Source organism: Ambystoma mexicanum, chromosome 1q, assembly GCF_040938575.1.
Source record: "Ambystoma mexicanum isolate Mex_15411 chromosome 1q, UKY_AmexF1_1, whole genome shotgun sequence".
In the NCBI taxonomy this organism is placed as follows: domain Eukaryota; kingdom Metazoa; phylum Chordata; class Amphibia; order Caudata; family Ambystomatidae; genus Ambystoma; species Ambystoma mexicanum.
This window is the reverse complement of record NC_090922.1, coordinates 1,042,930,067-1,042,943,637: the sequence shown is the minus strand read 5'-3', so window position 1 is coordinate 1,042,943,637 and position 13,571 is coordinate 1,042,930,067. Positions and strand designations below refer to the sequence as shown.

The following is a 13,571-nucleotide window of genomic DNA, read 5'->3' as shown; positions in this document are numbered from 1 at the left end:
AATCTCTAAACAGGGATTGGCTCGATGGGTCTCATCGACGATTGTGTTTTGTCACTCCAAGGCCGGAAGGCCACTGCAAGGACACCCTAGAGCCCATTCTACAAGATCAACGTCGTCCTCAGCCGCATTATGGGCAGGAATTCCGCTGACGGACATATGCCAGGCTGCGGCATGGTCAGTGCCCCACACGTTTAACCGCCACTACTGCCTTGCCAGGCAGCATGCGGACGAGGTGCAGATGGGAAGAGCTGTCCTGCGCCATCTGTTTCAGTAAGGTAAGCTCCACGCTGTGGAGAATCTGTTTTCTACCTTTTGATGACAGTATACTTTATGTGGGTAAGGTTATGAGTTAACGTATTCCTGCTGTACATATGCATTGTGTATTATGGTGAGGATATATTACATTACATTCTCACCGCCGTTTCAGGTGTTACTGCTATACAATCTATTCTAAGCATGTGAATCCATGAAAGATCCAATGCCGGAGAAGGGAATAGTTTCTTACCTGTAACTCCATTTCTCCAGCATTGGTATCTTTCATGGATTCACATGCGCCCGCCAGCCTCCCCGGAATGCAATGTATTTGACTGATAGGTTTAAACCTTCCTACTTTGGAGGGGCCGAAATCTGAAGGGGAGTCACGGGGGCGGGCCTCTTCTACTGGGACGGCCTACTGAGCATGCGTAGGCGGGTCCTAAAAGGACGTAGATAAGACACAAAAGTGTCGGAAGTTTTCCTATAGGAAAAGGCTATATATGTGTACCGAGGGGTCCCAGTCTGACGACGGGGAATATTCTAAGCATGTGAATCCATGAAAGATACCAATGCTGGAGAAATGGAGTTACAGGTAAGAAACTATTCCCTGCCCAGTCGATGTCCCTTTTTGAACTTCGAAAACAAGCCACAACTTCACTAGATGTCGGACTACACGCACATCATGGGAATATAAGCAGTAGAAATAGTTACGGTAAGTAATGTATGATATATATTTCAGAGGCTTGTGGATCTGCTTAGATCACATGCCATTCATAGGCTGACATCTAGTGGTAGTCGCAGAGTATTACATGATTTGTTTTCGAAACTCAAAAAGGAGCGTCGACTGGGCGTGTTAGTAATACTAGCCCTAGTGTGACATCAACTGTACCCATGGTCCTTCATCCGTCGAGGTCCCTCAGATTGTATTTTTTTCTTTTTTTTCTGACATTGTGCTCGGTCACTATTTGCAGAGTTCCTTTCTGGCTAACACCTTTGATTAGACAAGTGTCATTTTAGACTTTTTTTCTATCCTTCATATAACTGCCCGCTCCACTATTAACTGCTTCGGTGGATTGCGACAGATGGCTCCATCGTCGATGACGTTCAACTGTCTGGACGAAAGAAGACTGCGGCCTACACTGACCTCACCGGGTCTCAGCCCTTTACAGTAAGAAAGAGTGGGGGGAGGCCATATACTTTGTATCCCTAAGAGAATGCATCTCCATTAACAATGGAGAAGACTCCTTTTAAATGTTTAGCTTCCTGCAACAGGAAGTTCCCTTAGAAAGATACGCACAGGGTGTGCAGCCACTGTCTACCCAAGGGACCTACTCGAAAAAAGCTGCAAGTCCAACAAACATTTCCTCCCAAAAACCCCAGCGAACCGCTGATCCAAATGCTGGGCCGCACACACCATGCAGGCTGAGGCCTCTATAGATGTGGGGGAGAATCCAGCGAGGCGAGCATCAATGTCCTTAGTGACGCCGAGGGCGAGCAGTGCTCGATGGAACCCAATGTGCTGGCCCCCGACCCCAAGAAGCAGGCCAGCTGCTGTGTGACAGACGCCACCCGGCAGCCCAGGCACGCACACTTCTCACCACACAAAGCACATCCCCATGTCCAACTGTCAACCGCATTGATTGTCCAAAGCCATGCAGTGTTAAGGGGTGAGGTCCTCCAAGTTGTCCCGGTCCTCTGGGCCATCGCCACACGATAGGCCTCTGAAACTGGCGCAGAAAGCAGTTTGACACCGCGCCTAAAAAAGCCCTCTAACATGCCGAAAGGCATGCGTTTAAAGGTGCTTCGGCGTCCCCCTGTCCCCTCTTAAAAAATGAGGGAACTTATTAAGAAACCCGTCCCTGCCATCTTATTAAAGATGAAAACATCAAGCAGCCAAATCTTCGCCCTTAAAGTCCAAGCCCCCTACCTCCCAAGATAGTGGCCTTTCTACTCTGAAGACACCCTTTCAGGGATCATGCACCACAAAGACACACCTGTCCCCTCAGTACTTACCCAGTCAACAAAGTGGACACCAGAAAGCTTTGATCGCATTATGTGGAAAATGTCCTACTTTGTAGACTTCATGGACAGGCACCATGAAGAACCTAAAAAATCTGCAATACCCTAACCTGGCTAAAGGGGTGGCAAGGGATGAACTATCAGTTAAAAGGCCATGGCTGGACTTTTCAATCATCACATCCAACCATACCCAGGTCACGTCCAGGTACCTTGATTGCTCTCAAGAACTCTACTTTATAGGTCCATCTGGGTCTCAGGATCCTGGATCTCAAGGAGATCAAGGCGATCGGTATGACCAAGACCAATATTATTATGATGACTAGGATGACCTCTACCTCATCCAGTCACCAGACCAGCCAGTGGCTGACTCGCCAGTCGACAACCAACTGCAATATGAACTCCTTCTCGAGGCTGCTCAACATTTGAAAATAGACACCCGGGAGGCCCAAATTGACAAGGACTTTGTGGAAGAAATTCTGTGTGACGAGGGCCGCCACTCAATCCATCCCCCTTTCGCAATTGATTCAAAGGCGTATCCAGCCTCCTCTCCTCAGAGCCAATCCTTACAATGCCGGTAAACTCTTGTATCTTGTACCTACAGACCCCTAGTACATCAGGGGTCAGCCTAAACCTGATTCCTTAGTTGGTGCCACTACAAGGAAACATGCAGGCACCCCGCTGGCCTCCTAGGAGGCCCCACCAGAAAGTCAAAAGATTTACACCTTTGGTAGGAAGGTGGCTTCCTCGGCTGCCTAAGAAACTAAAATAGCCAACACCACCACCCACCTGGCTAGCTATGGTTGCCATATGTGGGACAAGCTAGAACAACAGATCGATGCAGTCCCAGAACCCCTGAAGTCTCAGCTTCTAAAAACTGTGAGGGCAAGCAAGTATCCAATTGCTTATTGAAAAATAATCTCAATGCCGCAGACAGCGCAGGTTGCATCATAGCCGAAGGCACCCTAATCAAACACCACGCCTGGCTTAGACAGTTTGGGTTCAAAATGGAAACACAAGCCACATTGGTCAACATGCCCATCAAGCTTAATGCCCTGTTCGGCAAGGCCGTGGAAAGTGCCCTGGAAAGTGCCAAGGAAGACTGACACCCTCAAATCTCTTGGTCAACTTACCAGCAAGCAGTTTGGCCAAAGGATTTCTTCCAACTCAGGAAGGTTTCGTGGACAGGGCCCTCAACTCTCCTCTGGTTACAACCATGGTAACCAATCATCATCCTGGGGCAACTCAGAGAGACAATCCTCCTCCTCGAATTTTCAAAGAGGCTATAAAAGGTCCAGAAGCAGAGGAAGAGCCTCCTCAGCCAGAGGCTCCACCCAAACAATGGTGCCCCGCTTCAGGTCCCCTCCCATGCCACTCCAGTAGGTTGCATCTCGCAATTCACCCATGCATGGCAGGGGATCACGTCTGACAAGTGGGTGTTATCCACCATGGCGGGCAGATATTGCATAGAACTTCTAAAAAAGCCATCCAACCACCCGCCAAGAATACAGAAAGATACCACAGTAAGAAAGGCACATAATTACTGGAGGAAGTGAAAGCCGTGCTGGAAAAGGACACCATAGAGATTGTCCCAGCAAACAAAGTAGACAAGGGTATCTATTCAACGTACTTCCTTGTGCCAAAGAAAGTCCTAACAATGCACCCGGTACTAGACCTGCGCCCAGCAAACACTTATGTGAAGTCTCAAAAATGTCGCATGACAACGCTTCATGAGGTCATTCCCCTCTTAAAACAGGGGGTTTAGATGGCAACATTGGACATGAAAGATGCTTACTTTCATATTTCAATGTTCCCAGGGCACAGAAAGTACCCGCACTTCCAAATTGCAGGAGAACACTTTCAGTTCAAGGGAATCTGGGTGATTAGTTTAAGCAGAAAAGTTTGCAGCCGAAAAGACCGTAGATCATTTGTACGTTAGTAAATGTTTTTCGATTTCAACTCTCCCCCGTACTTAACTTTTACCTGCCCACTGCCACTGTTTCTCCTATACCCCTGCAGTGTCAGTTCTGTCCCTCTAACTCTGGTCGGATCTGATGCTGCAGGGCCCTGGTGTCACACTTCCCTTGCTTGGGCTCATTGATCCCTTGTGGTGGCTTCAGTGTTCTCTGCAGTCCTCACTTCCTTTGCCTGGGAGCTTCGTCTTGCTGACTGTTTCCTGTCAGATCTTCGGTACCCACTTCACCTTGGCCGCCTCCTCGCAGCATCTCCTGCTGCAGGCTCTTGGATGGCGTACCTTCCTTCCAGCCTCTTGCAACACGCTGACACCCACTGGCCTGCGCCCTTCTCTTGCCGTCATCTGCTTTGCTCCCCGACGCCGGGTCATGTAAAGTGGATCTGCTTCCCCTCGATCTCCATATTCCTTGTGGTGCTGGGCTTTTGAATGTCCCGGCACCTGTCGGATACTTACGACGACTAGATCACATCTCTAGTTCAGTGCTCTGCATTACTCCTGCAATCTTTCTCATCTCCATCTTTCCATAAGGCGAATGGAAGAAAGCCTCCTTGTCCATACTGAGTGGGGAACGGGTTCTATGTCGCAATATGCAATACAGGTTGGGGGTGGATTAAAAGTGCCATAGCCTGAGTGTAAAAGGGATTCCAGGGTCCTGCCAGTGAGTGTCCTTCCCTCCCATGAAGCTCATCTCCCACCATGTGATCCTGCCTCGGTAGTCACCTCCAGGGTCGGAATCGGGTAGTGACTTCCCTTCCCTGGTCACATGTGAAGAGAATTTCCCCGGAGAGGGAGTGATGACAAAACTTGATTCTCCACAGTACCCTACTGAAACACCATTCATGGCTTAGAAATTCTGTCTTTAAACCAGAAACTCAAGCCACACTAATATGCCTATTGAAGTTTTATTTGGCTGGGTAGAGGTGCAGCAGCTAGAGGCTCTTCAACCCAGCTAAGCAATGACACACACATTGTGGTTCCCTCCCATGTTTCGCCAGTAGGGAATCTCATTTCACAATTCATTCACACATTTGGAGGGATTTGCAACAGATGAGTGGGTGTTGTAAACCATGTCAGCAGGCTACTGCATTGAATTCCTAGAGATACCGCGCAACCATCTGCACAGACGCGGGAAAATGTGAAAGGATTATCAGCTGTTACTTCAAAAAGCAGAAATCCATTCTCTATTAGAAAAAGGGGCAGTAGAACGTGTTCCCCTAAATGTGTTTAACAAGGCTATTCAGTGGACCTCATTGTTCTATTGAAGGACCCAACTGTGCGCCCTGCGTCCTGCAAACCCATATGTGAAATCTCAAAAATTCAAAATGACAACCCTACAGGAACTAATCCTTCTCTTGAAGAAGGGAGATTGCATGACCATATTAGATATGAAAGATGCATACTTTAACATTTCAATGTTGCCAGCCCATTGAATGTGCCTCAGGTTCAAGGTGGTCTCCACCCACTATCAATTCAAGGTGTTGCCCTTTGGGATTTCATAAGCCCCCCAAGTGTTCATCAAACATTTGGCACTGGTGATAGCTCACTTGTGCAGAAAGTCCATTCCTGTATACCCTTATCTGGATGGCTGGCTAATAACAGGAACTACTCCTTAAATGTGTCAGAAAAAAACTCAAAACACAGTCGACCTTCTTTTTCATTGGGGATTCTCTATCAACTAGAAAACAGCCAGTCTCGTTGTCAGCCAAAACAAGCACTTCTTTCGTGCAGTAATTCATTAGAATGAGGCATTTGTATTCCGCTCCATAGAAAGGGTACAACACATGCTGCTTTAGGTTCCTTGTTTGTGTTGGCTGCCAGATAACTGTTTGAAAGGTCATGCACCTTCTCAGGATGATGGCGTCCTGCATATTTTTGGTGCCACATGCAAGGTTGCGCATCCGTCCAATTCAAGAGTGGCTGGCGAAACTAGCAAACTGTCACTTGGATAATCTAGTGGCCGTTTCTCAATGTAGTACACGCACTGCAGTGGTGGACAAAGGAGAACATGATATAAGGCAATTGCTTTCCTGCACCAGCAGTGGAGGCCACTCTTACAACAAATGCATCACTTTCGGGTTAGGGAGCTAATTATCTCCACCAAATGGTGCAAAGCATGTGGTCACAGTCCCTGTCAATAAGACATATCAACATACTGGAACTTCTGGCAGTTTACAAAGCTATACAAGCCTTTCAATGTCAGTGATCAGCCAAAACAGTACATGTCCTTGTGGACAGTGCAACCGCCATGTTTTATATAAACAAACAAGTCTGTCCAAAATAGGACAAAAGATCTGGAATTGGTTTCTGCAAAAGAACATTTACCTCCTGTCGCACCACGTTCCAGGGGTACAAAACTGTCTCGCACAGCAGCTCAGCAGACGCAAACAGCTTTCCTCAGAACACGAGTGGGAATTGCACACAAACATTCCAAACAGCATCTTCAAAGAATGGGGGCTTCCAAGCATTCTTTGCAACACAAGAGAACACAAGATGCCACGCTTATGCATCCAGGTTTCCCCAACCAAACTCCAAGGCGAACGCACTGTGGATGAGTTGGTCAGGGACCTTTACGTAGGCTTTTCCCTGATAACTCTAATGTGTGCGTGCCAAACCTGGTTCCCACATCTGCTTAAGATGTCTGTCCACCTGTAATCGTCTTTCTGTTGCTTGTATCTGCTTAGATTCACATGCTTTGCATACGCAAGCATCTAGTGGTTAGATTTGTTTTCGAAGTGGAAAAGGGACGTCGACTGGGCGTGATTTTTCTACCTGAAGCCTTCAGATATTGTGGAGAGTGACAAACGCCATGGTATAGTTTTACGCTGCCTTTCCTGGAGGATGTGGTGTAGAGCGCTATTTCTTCAGAATTTTAAGTCTTTTTGTTTATGCTGACTTAACAGTTATAGATGTTTGCCTCTTCAAATCAACTGTTATTTTCCATGAAATACACCTTTCAGCATGATAATTCTACCATTTAATTTCCAGTTCTTAACTAGCATTTTGTTTCTAATCATTTGTCTCTAAGTTTTCATTGGCGTCCGTATCTGTTTACAGTATATAACGTGTCCATTCTTTGTCCATAATGCTTTGCTCATTTTGCATTTTAAACATATTTATGCTTTGCTATTCAGGATCTTGTTATTGTTAGACGAAGCTAACATATTTTAACTTTTGTTATCTTTAGTATGTTCGTGGCTCTGACCCTGTACTGAAGCTTTTGGACGACAATGGGAACATCTCTGAGGAACTAAGCATTCTCAAATGGAATACTGACAGCGTAGAAGCATTCTTAAGTGAAAAGTTGGAGCGCCTATAATTTTCTTTCTAATTTTCAGTCTTCTATCATGTTTCAGGATCATTTCAGAATATTTGATTGCATTAGAATAATGAAAATACTTTATTTCTGGTGTGTGCGAGTCAAACCATCCTGCATTGTATGGTTCCTTGAATGTTATAGGGCACATGGCTTGCCTTTTCAAACGCAGAACTACTAGTACCAGAATAACTGCTCGCTTCTCTCACGTGAGACAACTTGAGATCTGTGTAGCGCGTGCAAGTGTAATTGAAACTTTTTGCAGCAAAAGAAATTATGGTACTTATATCACATACCCTCTTGGAGATTTCCAAGATGTAGAGCAATCGGTGGAAGCAGTGCTGCGCCAAATTCCAGTAACTTTGGTAGTCTGTTTCTTGCTCAGCACAAATGCGTGGTGTGTTGATTTAATTTTTACGCAGGGGACTTCATTTAAATTACTGTCTAATCAACATCCATAAATGTCCAATTCAGTTGACACAATTTTCAATGTTTTCAACATGGGCTTCTAAGAATCCTTCAAATGCAAGGCCTGTTTTTGCTGTTCTGTAGAGGCCAGGCATACAAGAATGGATGCACAATATCGACTGGTGCTCCTTCAATTTATATGCATTTTGTATTCTCCTGTTTTCTTTTATATACAATGTATTTTCAGTTTATAATGAATGCAATGTATACGTTTTTGTAATTCCATTTTGATGGAACAAAGTATCTGCTGTAGTATTCATTCAGTAAGTGAGACACACTTTAGTGAAGGCTGCACAGAAAACCATTACTTGGTGTGTGCAAGCCTGATGTTATGTGTACTGTCACCACGTGTTTAACCATGCTGCAGTAGGTATGTATGAATTAAGGAAAAAAACCTCTTAAAAGTGATATTGAAATAAAGAACTCTTGACAAAAGTGTTTGGATTTAAATATTTCTGCGTGAAATGCGAATGATCAAATGTCCCCTGCATGTTCTGATGTGTAGCTTATACATTGCTTCCCCATTGCTTCTAACTGTAGGGTGTTCGATTATTTTTCATCGATTGGGCTCCACACTACCTAAGGAAGGTTGCAAACCCCTCCTTGAACAAGATTAGCACAATCAATATCAATATTTATATTTTGAGTTTCTATTTCTGGTCTATGACAACCCTTGTTTAACAGTTTAGCGTGTAACAATCTCACCCTCACTCAGACAAAAAGCAAGCTGGTTTGCTATAAAAAAATGTTTAAGGAACAGAATACCCAAACAATGCGATGGTTGATTCAACGCTTGAAAAACAATGGAACTGTATCTGCACCTCAATCTAAAACCATGTTTAGTGTACGACTTCACTTTGTTCAGTCACAACTTGACTTTGATGGTCTCACAGAAAATTAAAGCAAACAATCTACATCGGAGAAATATGCTTGCGTTAAACCCACATCCCCACTGAAATCAAAAAGTAAAGCTTTTCTCAGAATAAAGTTAAAACCATTTACTGCACTTATCGCTCAAATTTCGGGCGGATTTAAATCTAACATGCTGGGCATTATCTGTGGCAAACGGTCTCAAGCTTGGACATGGACAGTACTTGACTGCATCTTCTGTACTGATTTGAAAAAAGCTTGGTTTTCAAAGGTGCTCTGTTTGTATTGGAATACTGGGACAGTGGAGCCTAATTTGCTATTTGTCATAGATTTCAATTACTTTATGGACTATGGCAGATATCAATCATAAGACTTTGTTTCAGGTTTGCTTCCAGAGATCCCAAATTGCAGGAGAAAGTTAATGTTAAAGGACATTTGTACCGCGCACTATCACCACCGTAGTGATCCCTTGGCGCTCTGGCGGCTCTGAAAGAGGAGGAGAGGTTGAGTTAGTGGGAGGACGCAAGAAAAGTGCAAGAGAGCAGTGATGTGCTGTTGGCGGCCTCAGCCCGGTGGGTCCGTTGGCTGGGACTGGGGTGTTTGCGGCCGGTAGTCGTCGTGTACTGTTGTGCAAGGCTATGTGTGTTTTTGTTTTGTTGCAATGTAGTGAAGTTTGTGCGGTTTGTTGTGCTGTAGGTTTTGGTTGTTTGGTTTGGAGTTTGAGAGGTGTATGCAGAAAGGGAAATTGTTAGTAGGGTTGGTTAGTTTGCGTCTCTATCCTGAATTGAAGCGCTCGGCTTGCGTAGTCTCCCCTGTTGTGGCTCTGTCCTGATCTGGGTCTGACTGGCCTACAGGTTCCATAGTCCTCTAGTCCCCGCCTCTAACATATTCTCTCATAACTCGCCTTATCCTCCATTTAGACTCTAGTGGCCAGTGCATCTGCCTAAGACAACCTCTCAGGTAGTGGGGAGATTGTCAATGTCTCGATAATTCCACACCAGTGTGGTACCTGGCGGTAATTAAATCAAGGTGCGGGCGAAGTGTTGGTGGGATTGTCTGGGTTAGTTGACTCAGTCTCCGTGCATGCCGCTTGTGTTCCTGACTATTGTAAGAGGATTCAATTCAGCACTACAGCTAAGTCAACGCCTAGTCTAGAATACTGAATGAAAACCCTTATGGATATATCTTTAGGTCCAGTTCATGCGTTCTGGATGACTACCCCTATATAACACCCCTCTCTTGGAATCCCCTTGACCCCACTGAGCCAAGAAGTAGTTCTGTTTTGCAAGTTTAAAAGGTTTATTTGATAATTTAAAATAGATATATATCACGCTTTATAATAAATTAATAATTGAATAGCACACTTAATCTGATATGATAAAGATCAACAACGGAGAATCTGGCACTAGCACACTTCTTATAATCACTAATGAGTTGACATGAATGGATAAGATAACACACTGGTAAATAGGAACAAAAGTATAATGTGGTAGAGGATGCTTTATGTAAGCTCAGGTGGATGCAATATTCAATGAATGCAGTACAGAAAATACTCAATATGATTTCAACCAAACAATGTAATCACTTTTCTCTGGCTATTCACTCCCCCCCTCTTTATGCAATGCAAGGAAATGGGAGGAAAGCACACAGTTCTCAGAAATGCAATCAATGTAATCGGTTCAATCCAGCAAGATTAGACAACAGAAAACACAGGCAAATGCTTTGATAGGTGCTAGCAATGAATGAGAAATATGCTGGAAACGCTCTTAATTCCCTTTTAGAGGTTCAGGATGAGTGGTATCTAGTTAATATTAGTCCAGGCTCACACTAGCAATGATGCAGGGATAGTTAGCAGGTTAAACGAAATTCGCGGATGCGCCGAGCGCTATTACAAAGGAACCGCAAGGACTATCTCTACCGTTTTGGGGTCCTAGGAAAGCCTGGGATCTCAGCTTCCAAATGAAAGTTATTGCAAGTCTCTAGCCCAAACGGTTGCGGAGATATGAGTAATTTAGTAAAGGTCGTTTTTGGTTTTGTAAATTTTAAACGCACACTTTTTCAAAATGACAAATTTTACTAGAAATGACAGGTGACAGATAGGAGGCAGTTCTACTTAGGTTAAATAGATTGAATTAGATGAATTTAAACTAAGAGATGTGTTCTGAGTTTTGCTAAGTATTCACAAGAGATTTTGAACAGGAAAGCGACTTGGTCACGATCTTCAGTCTGGTCAGGTCTTTCCGGATTCTGCTCACAGCGCCTGGTCTGGTCTCGGCTAGGCACAGCACTGCTTTCTCTCTGGTCTGGTCTCTGCTAGGCACAGCACTGCTTTCTCTCTGGTCTGGTCTCTGCTAGGCACAGCACTGCTTTCTCTCTGGTCTGGTCTCTGCTCTGGATAGATTGAAGTCTCTAGTTTGGCTTTCTGGAGTTTGATGGAGGTAAGTATGGATTTTTCCGGCAGGGCTTCCAGCGGCAGATGAAATTGAATGTCTCTATGTGTCCTGACTCTCTGCTTTTATCTGTTTCTTGAGAATGGGTGTGTGTGTTGCATCACTAGACTTGCCCCTCTCATTCGTCATTGGTCAGGCTTCCATTCCTCCGCTTGATTGGCAAACTGAACTGTGAGTCAGATTGATGTCATTTTATGATCTCTTGAAACATCCTCCCTTATCATCTGTGCACCCAAATATATATATGATCAAAATCCATACTTCAGAGTTACACAGTTGTTTGAAATTACATATACATGGTGTGGCTGAATTTAGCCATGTCTATGTCCAAATCTGCTCATTCTCGGAGCTTGCATTCAAAGAGTGTACATAATTGACTTTTTAACTGCTTTTTCAATTTCCGACATGGACCCAACTTTACATACATGTGTGCAGGGGGTAGGGACATTAACTGATGAAGTTTCAGATTTTTAACATGCACACATTTAGAGTAATATCCACTTTTCCGCTAAAACCCCCCTGAACATACCACCGGTTCCTACCACGTCTTAAACTGTGGGCAGAAAAATCACAAGAATTATGGTATCATTTATAAAATTTTCACATGTCCGCACTATGAATTATCCCCCTTTTTATAAAACCATATCCTTGCTGCAGGGGTGTGTCTTTTCAGGTCACATGGTACAGAAACCAGTCTTTCCAGTTTCTGCCAAGCCAGCTTGCTTCTCACAGGCAGTGCCCCTCCCAGCTTCTCCAGGAGGAAGCCACTTTTTACGACGTCTGTAATAAAAACCTTTGCCTGAGTGGAGAGGGCTTTGTTCACTCTCTGGCAGAGCACAGGAAATTCAATTATCAGATAGATGGCATATCCTTAGTGTGGGCAGCAAAAGGAACATTGGCCTGGGAACATAGTTGTGACTCAAGTTTCACTCCTGATGGGATCCGTTGCTAGGCAAAATCAAGTTCCTTAAGCCAGACCTTCAGCTAACTTTTTGTTGCTTTTAAAATAACTTGTAATTTTACACATGCAGCTAGAATGCTGATTCTAAGTGCAAAACTATGACATTTCAACAGTTACAAAGGCATGTGACACCAAACATAGGTCACTCATTTAATTTAACATTTTCGATTTTGGTGGTTTTAAATCCAGTTGCAGTTAGGCTTAAGCTGCTGACTCCATAGCATTTTTGTTATAAGCATTGTTTTTGGGCTCTTCATTTCCCAGATTTTGTAGGCACACAAAACTCCATTCTGCCAAATGTCTGCTGGTGTTCAGTGAATATTTTGCACATGTTGCAAGGTTTGAAATAGGCATTTTGCTTGCCTTCAGAAAAACACACAGTGGGTTTTAAAACGCCGGCTTTTGGATAGTGGTGAGTACTGGTACTGCACCCATTTTTGGGATTTTCTTGGATTAATGCATTCTAAACAGGAATGGTTCTTACATGGTAGTAAATCCTTGCTTAACATTGTTTTGATGGGGCTCCTTACAGTAAGATGGTTATGTGGAACCCCACAAAAAGGGTTGAATCTTTAAAGTGGTCCAATGAGTCACGATTTCAGCAACTTTTTGACATCAGTAAAAGTGGATTTTGTTAACAAAGACCTTTCTTTACCCTGGTGGGTGGCAAGTTAGGTAACCATTTTGGTGTGCGCACAACTGCGCAGCTTTCCTGGATTTCGGCGCACATGTGGGTTTTCCGCCATCTTGAATTTCCTAAGCCCACAGCACCAAATGTTGTAGCAGGGTAGCTTAAACGTGGGTCAGGACACCCTACAAGCCCCCCCACGTGACTGCACTTTGAGTTTGGGTCGATGGGGAGTCGCGTGCCCAAGGGTTTTGACCCACGCACCGGTCTGTCCGCATAATCTTCTTCCTCTTCTGTAGATGGCACAGTTCAGCATCTTCTTCTCCATCCGGTCAGATCGATCAGTTCTCCTCGCCGGTCCTGATGGGAAGATTGGGCGGTACCCCGGGCCCGTTGTGTCTTTGCTCCCGGTCTCCGGATCGTCCTTCTTGGTCATCCTTCATGGTTTCATCTCTCCTAGGATGATAAAGGAAGAGCGGCAATATCTACTCATAGACGATTTTTTTTTCCACCACTGTTGAGATAGTGGGGCAGCATATGCATTTCATCGTAACGAAATATTACATTCTTATTTTGAAGAAAAAAAAACAGCATCACTAGAGACAGTTTCATGTAAATCACAATATTTTAGAGAC

The 13,571-nt window shown here is 44.4% G+C and overlaps 1 protein-coding gene across 1 annotated transcript in view; it reads left to right on the top strand.

Moving 5' to 3' along the window:
* Nucleotides 1-8,462, top strand: part of SELENOF (selenoprotein F) — a 207,719-nt gene extending 199,257 nt beyond the window's left edge. Inside the window, exon 5 of the mRNA XM_069641734.1 lies at nucleotides 7,431-8,462. Within this exon, the coding sequence (XP_069497835.1) occupies nucleotides 7,431-7,562 (132 nt within the window). The 3' untranslated portion in view covers nucleotides 7,563-8,462. The remainder of the gene's footprint in view (nucleotides 1-7,430) is intronic.
* Nucleotides 8,463-13,571: the final 5,109 nt, after the last annotated feature.